Source organism: Oryx dammah, unplaced genomic scaffold (assembly GCF_014754425.2).
Source record: "Oryx dammah isolate SB20612 unplaced genomic scaffold, SCBI_Odam_1.1 HiC_scaffold_16, whole genome shotgun sequence".
NCBI classification, from domain to species: domain Eukaryota; kingdom Metazoa; phylum Chordata; class Mammalia; order Artiodactyla; family Bovidae; genus Oryx; species Oryx dammah.
Window position 1 is genome coordinate 499044 of NW_024070200.1, and position 8950 is coordinate 507993.

Sequence of the window (8950 nt, forward strand, 5' to 3'; positions counted from 1 at the left end):
GGGGAGGAGCTGGGTGCTCCAGCTGCACCCAGGAGTGGACTGACCTGGGGAAGGCTGGCCCGAGGGGTCATTCCAGGCAGAGGGAGGGTGACGTGTGCAAGGGTTCCGTGGTGGGGGGGTGTGCTGGGTGTCTGTGGGGAGCGCAGGAGCCGTGGGCAGCCCCAGGAAGGCTCTGGGCAGTGGGGGAGACGTGAACAGAGCTCTGAGATTCCTCGGGGCTCCTGTGGACGGGGGAGCGGAGGCCCCGGTGGCTGCTGGGGACCCTTGAAGAAGGCGGGCAGCCTGGGCCAGGCCTGCTGGCCTGGCAGTGGGCGCTGACAGCAGGGAGGCAGGGGTTTCAGGGACCCTCGGGGGTGGGATTCAGAGCCTGGGGTCGGCCCCATGGGGGTGGGGTTTAGAATATGGCGTCCTCTTTCTTGCCCATCTTCTCTGGTGGGGGTGAGGTGTTAGGAGGCAGCTGCTGGGGTAGGGGAGCTCTGGGCAGGGGCAGCCGCAGAGGTGAGGGGGTCCTGGGCAGGGCGGGCGTGGGGAGGGGCGCTGCCTGTGCCTGGCGGTCTTCGTGGGGTGGGGAAGGGCAGAGGGTGGTCCTGGGCTGCTCAGTGATGCCACTCTGTCACTCACCACATCCCTTGCCTGGGGCACAGGGCCAGACGGTGGGGGGAAGCAAGCACTGCTGAGGCTGCCTCAGGCCATCCCTGGGCCTCAGTTTCCCCATCTGTGAAGTGGGGCCACTTTTCCTGGACCTTCACTGTGAGCTTCCCTGGTGGCTCAGCTGGTAAAGAGTGCACGCGCAATGCGGGAGACCTGGGTTCGATCCCTGGGTTGGGAAGATCCCCTGGAGAAGGGAATGGCTCCTCACTCCAGTGTTCTGGCCTGGAGACTTCCATGGACTGTTTAGTCCACGGGGTCACAGAGAGTCGGACACGACTGAGCGACGTGCCCTTTCACTGTGAGCTCGCCGTGTCCCGCAGGCAGCTCCAGTGCTCGGGCCACCCAGGTCACCCCTGTGGCCTGGTGACTGGGCATCGACCCTCCCAGCAGGCTTGGAGGACCCTGGGCTCCCACGCGACGCCCTCTGGCCCCAGCCCACCCGGGGACCTCAGGCTGAGGCCCCTCAGCTGCCCGCCCTCTGCCCTCTGCCCCATGCGGCTCACTGTGTCCCCTCTGTAGCCTGACCTGGTCTGCTGGCCGGCGGGCTGCAGGAGCTGGGAGTCCAGGCCCCTGAGCCTGGAAGGGGCAGCGGTCCCCGCTCCAGGGGGTCATCTCGGGGTCTGGGCTGGCTGGGGTGGGAGGAGGAGCCTGACCCTCCCTCCCCACGTCTACAGCGCTCCTTCACCCTCATCGTGGAGGCCTGGGACTGGGATAACGACACCACCCCGGATGGTGAGTCAGCCCTGAGGGTCCCCGGGGGGCTGCCTGCGGGGCCTCCCTCCTCACGGGGACGCGCGTCGCCAGGCTCCTGGGCCTCTGCCTGCTGGGGCAGAAGGCACACAGTGGGCAGGGAGCCGCCTCTGCTCTGCAGGCCTCTGTGCGGTCGCCTCTTGCCCTGGCCGCCAGGATGCTCTGCCGTGCTCGAGACTTGCTTCTGCTGCCCTCGCTTCGCCTGTGTTCCGACGGGGGGCCGGGTCTTCCCCGAGGCCCGCGCCTTGGCTGTCCCTGGCGTTCCTGTGAACTCCTGCTGATACCCAGACCCAAGGCTGGTCTTTTAGGGCCCGGCCGTGTCTCAGTGGGGTGGGTCACCGCCGAGAGCTCTCTCTGGCTGTATGGGCCCCTCTCTGCCCTGGTGAAGGGCTTGGTGGGCCTCCCTGGAGGCCTAGCTGCTGGCTGGCCTGCCTTGCATGGAGTCCACAGGGCCTGTGGTGGTGGGCAGAGGTTCCCTGCAGACAGGTAGGGAGCAGCCAGTACCAACAGCCCAGGGCCTCTGGGCAGGGGAGGGGTTGCTATGAGGTCAGCAGGCCAGGGTCAGCTCGTGGAGGCTGCGTGGCCCCTGTGAGGACACCGGCTCTTCTGTGAGGTGGGTTGCTCAGCCTGCTGCGTGGAGGGTGGGCTGCAGGGCCAGGGTGGAGACAGGTAGGGAGCTTTGTGTCGCAGTTGGGGTGCTGGGACCAGGGGCGGCCTGTGGGGTGGGCGGGGTTCTGCTCTCTCCGAAGGTCAAGGCCCGGGGCCCGCTGACTGGGTGGCCGCGGGGCGGAGAGGCCATCGTGGGGACAGGCCGGAGCGTGGTTTGGACACGCTGCGTCTGGGCAGCATCAGGTGGACAGCTGGATGCTGGGTTAGACCGAGCTGGGTCCCCGCGGTGGAGATGCCGTGAAAAAGCAGAGGGGTGGGCAGGGAGCAGCGGTCAGTGGAGCTGGGTGGGCGTGGGCCTGGGCTGCCCGGGGCGGCAGGTTCCCCAGAGGAGAGCGAGGCCCTTGGGAGGAGCTTGGCTGTTCCTGCGGCTGCGGGGTGAGGGACCTTAGCCTTTTATTGCACCATCTCCTAAACCAGTACACGTGTTAAGGGAGACCCCGTGACCGTGGTTGCCAGCTCCGGCCACGCGGCAGCTTGGCTTGGAGGGAGGCCCAGCCCTCGGGTTGCTGGGTCCGTGGTCTCGGGCCCAGGGAGGCCCGTCCAGAGGCACGGCCACAGTGAGTGCTGTGGCTCCTGCGGGGACGGGGGCAGCCGTGGCTGCAGCAGTGAGAAGCGTGCAGAGCCCGGGGCGGGGCGGGGCCATGAGGGGCAGGACAGGCTGGCTGCAGGGTGCAGGCGGGAGGCCCCCCCCCCATTCCTCTGCTTCCTGCGGGGCCTGCCGAGGCCCTGCTGTCCCGGCTCTGGCCAGCTGGCTCCTCCGGCCCTGTGCCTCTGGGGGGCGGCAGCCACGCCGGCTGACTGCCGCTCCCCCTCCAAGAGGAGCTGCTGATCGATCGGGTCTCACACGCGGGCATGATCAACCCCGAGGACCGCTGGAAGAGCCTGCACTTCAGCGGCCACGTGGTGCATCTGGAGCTGAAGATCCGCGTGCGCTGCGACGAGAACTACTACAGCGCCACCTGCAACAAGTTCTGCCGGCCCCGCAACGACTTCTTTGGCCACTACACCTGTGACCAGTACGGCAACAAGGCCTGCATGGACGGCTGGATGGGCAAGGAGTGCAAGGAGGGTGAGCGGGGCGGGGCGCGGGGCTGCGGGAGCGCTGAGGCGCCACGGAGGGCTGGGTGGGGCACCGTGGAGGACGCGTGGTGCCCCACGGAGGGTGGGGGGCCCGGGAGGGCCATGTGTGAGTGTCGTGGGTGCAGGGGGCTGCCCCCAGAGCCTGTGTCACGGCCGCGGGGCGGTGTGTGGTCGCTGCAGGGGCCTCTTTGCTCTCTCCGTTTGCAGCTGTGTGTAAACAAGGATGCAACCTGCTCCACGGGGGGTGCTCCGTGCCTGGGGAGTGCAGGTGAGTGCCCGGCGCCAGCTCCTCTTTGCCTCCGGAGTGTGTGCACACTCACTCCCGCACAGAGTTGGCTGCACACGGGCGACGTGAGTGGGACGGGCCCTGCTCTTCTGCCGCTCACTGTTGGTGCAGGCCACATGCACCCTTGGAGCCCGAGTGTGTCCCAGGGCACGGGCTCACGTTGGTGGGCAGGGCCGCTTCACATACCACACCTCGGGTGGGCTGGTCTGGGCCAGGGGTGCGCGGCCCAGGCAGAGCAAGGTGGTGCTCATGGACGGGGGATGGGAGAGGCCTGGGGGCCTGGGGGCAGCCAGGGGGCCCCGCAGGGATGGGCCAGGGGGCAGAGACTGCTGTCCGGCGCAGGTGGGGGTGTGGGGGTCGCCCCCGTGGGTGTCCTGGGGCAGGAGAGTGGGGCTCGAGCACCCCGAGCCCTCGGGATCCTGAGCCACTGACACGGGCTGGCCCTAGGCGCAGCGAGCGGGAGAGAGCAGCTGCTGTCGTGGGGGTGCTGCCCACCCTGCCCGGGTTTGTGGGAGGAGGCCTGGCTAGGGACGCTCGTGGGCCCTGTGAGTACAGGCAGGGCAGGCGGGTCAGAGGGAGCTGGTCTGCGCTCCTGCTGCTGCAGGTGGACAGCAAGGAGCTGGCTGGGGCAGCAGGTCCCGGACAGGTTGGCGGGGGTTCAGAGGGAACCAGAGAGCCAGGGGTCTGGGCAGCGGACCTTGGTTGAGGGAGCAGTGAAGTCACCGCTGGCTTGTGTGGGGTCAGGGGGTGGGCGGGGAGGAGCGGGGGCCAGAAGGGGTTGGGGGGGCCAGGGGGCTCTCTACAGGGCGGGAGCCAGGTGGGTGCCGGTGCTCGCCGATGGCCTAGGAGCTGGGCCCTGGGGACCAGGCGTACGCCCTCGGGGGTGAAGCCCTTCGGGGGCGCTGCCAGTTGACAGGGGAGCAGGGGGTGAGAGAAGCCTCTTCTCCACTTTGGGTCTGACTCATCAGGATCCCCTCTGCTGCGTTTTTCTGACAAGGATGCTGGGCAGGGAAGTTTGGTGGCTGCCCCGCTGACTCTGGCTGGGAGGGCAGTGTTTGGGAGCCAGGATGGGGGCACCCTCTGCTCGGCCTGCGGTGGCTGTGGCCTGGGAAGGGGCAAGTGGAGCGGACCCTCCAGTCCCGGGCAGGGAAGCGGGCAGGTTGCCTGGGGACCCGGGGTCGGGGGGTGGGCCTAGGGCTTCACCCACTCTGTCTGCTGGGTTTGAGCTGAGTTGAGTGGCAGTCTCAGAGCAGCGGGGCGGAGAGGTGCCCCGGGGCCTAGCCCACGGTGGGCTCCCGTCTTGAGGGGCAGGTGCCCCCGGAGCACCCTGCGTGTGGGAGACGGGGTACAGGGCTGCTGTCTGCCTGGGTCAGGCCTCTCCTGCAGCCCTGCCCTCTGACCCGGGCGTGAGCCCCAGAGTCCGGCAGACCCGCCCCTGCTGGGTTGTGAGCACGGCAGGGCTGGGGCCCAGCCCAGCCCAGCCCTAGGCACCAAGCTCGTGGGGCCGAGCCGTTGGCCCTGGGTGGCCAGTGACCGGGACAGGCAGGCGGGAGGCTGGCGCTCCACTGCCCACGTGGGCCCTGCGGGAAGGCAGTGGGGGACACAGGGTTCCCCGGACAGGGCCCTAGGTGAGCCCCGCTCGTCTCCCTCTGGCCCCGTGGGTGAGGCCCAGCTGCTGCTGGTGGCCCTGGGCTCAGGTTTCAGGCCAACCCCCACCGGATGCCGCGGAGATGGCCGTGCCTTCCTGCCGCCTCCTCCCCGAGCTGCTGGAGCCACAGGCCAGGAAAGCCGGGGCCGTGGGGGCCTGGAGAGTTGGCCCCACCCAGGGCTGAGAGCATGCCCAGGGGACCCCTCTCACCTGGAGGGGGCCCTGGGTGGGTGTGTGGGGCCCAGGCTGGCGCCCCCGCCCTGCGCGTGCGTCTGGCCAGCTAAGCCCCTCTCAGCAGCCTCAGTTCCCTGGCCTGCACCACCAGCATCCCTTCTGGGTGCCGGGGGGTCGAGGGCAGCCCAGGAAGGGCCGTGCCTCTTCCCTTTTACAAAAATAAATCCACGTGACGGGTGGTGGTGTGGACGTCACCCCATGCTACAGGACCCTTGAGTGCTAGGGAGGTTCCCCTTGAGGGTCCGGTCCAGGTGGGCCCCGGGGCATTGAGCACAGGGCGCTGCCCCGTCTCCCTGGGGCTCTGGGCTCCTAAGGGGGCGGTGCTGATGGCCGGGGCATCCCTCTGCGCCTCCTCCTGAAGGACTTCCCGGAGAGGATGCTGGCCCACAGCACAGGCAGGGCTGACTCCTGGGGTCACGGCCTGAGAGCCCAGAGGTCTCTCGAGGCCAGGGAGAGGGTGATTCCTCCCGGGTCAGGAAGCGCCCTGGATCTGGCCTCTCACAGGGCTGGCCTGGGACAGCCCACGGGCCTCAGCGTCCCCGTCTGTGAGACGCGCCCCTGCTGGGGCCTCGTGGAGAGAGTGACCGCCTCTGAGTCACAGGCGAGGTCGCAGGCTGTGCCCAGGGTTCTCGGCAGCAGGAGGCCTGTGCCCGCTGGCCTGCCGGCCCTGGCAGCACCTGGCCCTCTCATTCCCGGGGTCCCAGCAGAGCCTTCCTTGCCTGGCGCCTTCTCTGGGGGCCCTGCTCCGGCTGTGTCCCAAAATAGCCCCAGAAGGAGTGACTGGACAGCTGCGGCCGACCGTGCGCAGCCAGCGGCCGGGACTGCCCGTGACGTGCGGGGGGGCCCGCTCCGCTTCAAAGGCTGTGGCCGCTGGCCCCGGGGGCCCACGTGGTGCTGTGCCGTGTCCCCACGCCACCCTGGGCGTGGTCCCCGTGTGCGGGGCCTGCGGTCACACGCGGGGCCTCCCGGCCCTCTGCCTCCCCCAGGTGCAGCTACGGCTGGCAGGGCAGATTCTGCGACGAGTGTGTCCCGTACCCTGGCTGTGTGCACGGCAGCTGCGTGGAGCCCTGGCAGTGCACCTGTGAGACCAACTGGGGCGGCCTGCTGTGCAACAAAGGTACGCCGGGCGGGGCGTGCTGCGCGGGTGGGCGCGAGGGCTGCGGCCTGTCCCCTGAGCACCCTGTCCACCCCTAGACCTGAACTACTGCGGCAGCCACCACCCCTGCACCAACGGGGGCACGTGTATCAACGCGGAGCCTGACCAGTACCGCTGCGCCTGCCCTGACGGCTACTCGGGCAAGAACTGTGAGCGGGGTACGTCGGGGCGGCCACGGCCGGCCCCACTCCTCTGGCCTGAGTGCAGCGGGGGCCGGAGCGGGGAGCCCTCGTAGAAGGCGGGGGCCTGGCCGCCACACCCACCTCTGTGGTTCCCCACGCAGCCGAGCACGCCTGCGCCTCCAACCCGTGTGCCAATGGGGGCTCCTGCCACGAGGCGCCCTCGGGCTTTGAGTGCCACTGCCCGTCGGGCTGGAGCGGGCCCACCTGTGCGCTGGGTGAGAGCCTACTCCAGGGCTGCTTGGGGCCCCAGACTGCATTCCGGGGCTCTGGAGGGTGGGGGCGAGGCGGCCTATCCCTGTGGGGCTGGGGTTGGGGAGGAGCGAGGGGAAGGCCCGGGTGCTCACACTCCTGCCTGAGGGCCGGCTGCCCCCTCCTCCACCCTGCGATCACCCCTGCTCCTCCCCCTGGACTCTCCGCAGACATTGACGAGTGTGCCTCCAACCCGTGTGCGGCGGGGGGCACGTGCGTGGACCAGGTGGACGGCTTTGAGTGCGTGTGTCCGGAGCAGTGGGTGGGGGCCACCTGCCAGCTGGGTAAGGGGTCCCGCGGGCCGGGGGCGTGTGTGCATGGCTGTGTGCTGTGCTTGTGGCGGCTGCTGTATGTGCTGCCTGCCGGGGCTGCGGGCCCATCGCCCCCCTTGTCTCGTTCACAGACGCCAATGAGTGTGAAGGGAAGCCGTGCCTTAATGCTTTTTCTTGCAAAAACCTGATTGGTGGCTATTACTGTGATTGCCTCCCGGGCTGGAAGGGCGCCAACTGCCACATCAGTCAGTATGGGTGGGCGGGCCACAGGGGGCAGGGCTGGGGGACGGGGAGGGCCCGCTGTGACCCGCGCCTCTGCCCGCAGACGCCAACGACTGCCGGGGCCAGTGTCAGCACGGCGGCACCTGCAAGGTGAGGCCTGCACACTGCGGGGTGGCAGGCGTGGGGCTGCCGGTGCCCGAGGGCGGCTGCGGAAGGCTCACCCCACGCCCTGCCCTCCCCCAGGACCTGGTGAACGGCTACCAGTGCGTGTGTCCTCGGGGCTTTGGGGGCCGGCACTGCGAGCACCAGCTGGACGAGTGTGCCAGCAGCCCCTGCCACGGTGGCCTCTGTGAGGACCTGGTCGACGGCTTCCGCTGTCACTGCCCCCAGGGCTTCTCAGGGCCGCTCTGCGAGGTGAGGCCCACGTGTGCTGCCTGCCCCTCAGTCCCAGCGGCTGCCCCGGGTGGCCCGTCGAGTGGCCAGGAGGGGCCACGGTGGGGGTTGGCTCTGCAGCGCGTCCCAGGCTCGATACTAGACAGAGACCCTGGCCCCAGAGTCCTGGCTGGGCAGGTCTGGGGGAGAGGCATAGAGTCCTGGCTGGGCAGGACCAGACCCTCCTGGTGCGGTGGCCCAGAGGCCTGGCAGTTCCGCCGGCTACCCTGTGCCTCGGCTAATTCTCACTGTGGATGCAGGGCAGGTGGCCTTGATGGGGTGGAGTCTCGGGCCTCTGAGAGGGGGGCCTTGGGGTGGGCTGGGGGTGTCACTCTCGGGTCTGACAAGGAGAGGCTCACACTTCCACCCCCGCTGACCTGCTTTGTCTTTACCCGGGAGAGGAGGGAGCTGCGGGGTGTGAGCACCAGATCCTGTCTTCTAACCTGGAGCCAGGGCTGGTTCTTCAGAAGGACTCAAAGCTGGGGCTCACGGCAGCGTTGAAGGCTGGAGGGGTGCCCGGGAGCCGGCCTTCCTGCCAGTGGGAGGGGCGAAGGCCGGATGCTGTCCTGGGAGGCTCGGAAGAGGGCTGCCCCGGGGGCGGGGCGCGGGGCGGGGCCTGGCCCACCCAGGTGTTTCCGTCCAGTCAGGGGTCCGGACGGCTGAGCTGGGCTGTCCTCCAGGCTCCGGCTGCAGAGGCCTGGCTGTCTAGTCTTGAGTGGGGCCTGGGTCACAGGGACCGCTCGTAGGGGCTGCACGTAGGGACATAAGCCCTGGCCCGTCGTCTGGTGCCAGCAGCACCCTCACGGCTGCCCCCAACCCGCAGGTGGACATCGACTTCTGCGAGCCAAGCCCCTGCCAGAACGGGGCCCGGTGCTACAACCTGGAGGGCGACTACTACTGCGCCTGTCCGGACGACATGGGCGGCAAGAATTGCTCCGAGCCCCGGGAGCCCTGTCCTGGCGGGGCCTGCAAGGGTGGGTGTGGTGGGCAGGGCCTGAGTGGGTGCAGTGGGCGGGGTCTGCAGAGGTGGGTGCAGTGGGTGGGGTCTCCTGGGTGATGGGTTGTGGGTGGGGCCTGCAGAGATGAGTGCCTTGTGGGCGGGGCCTGCAGGGGTGGGTG

The 8950-nt window shown here is 69.4% G+C and overlaps 1 protein-coding gene across 1 annotated transcript in view; it reads left to right on the forward strand.

Moving 5' to 3' along the window:
• Positions 1–1175: 1175 nt before the first annotated feature.
• The window catches only part of JAG2 (jagged canonical Notch ligand 2), a gene marked incomplete at its 5' end in the record, with an annotated part of 13997 nt that continues 6222 nt past the window's right edge, over positions 1176–8950 (forward strand). The window contains 11 exons of the mRNA XM_040257601.1: positions 1176–1383; positions 2888–3139; positions 3358–3418; positions 6305–6435; positions 6513–6632; positions 6758–6871; positions 7076–7189; positions 7309–7422; positions 7503–7549; positions 7643–7813; positions 8655–8805. Coding sequence (XP_040113535.1) covers positions 1176–1383; positions 2888–3139; positions 3358–3418; positions 6305–6435; positions 6513–6632; positions 6758–6871; positions 7076–7189; positions 7309–7422; positions 7503–7549; positions 7643–7813; positions 8655–8805 — 1483 coding nt within the window. The remainder of the gene's footprint in view (positions 1384–2887; positions 3140–3357; positions 3419–6304; positions 6436–6512; positions 6633–6757; positions 6872–7075; positions 7190–7308; positions 7423–7502; positions 7550–7642; positions 7814–8654; positions 8806–8950) is intronic.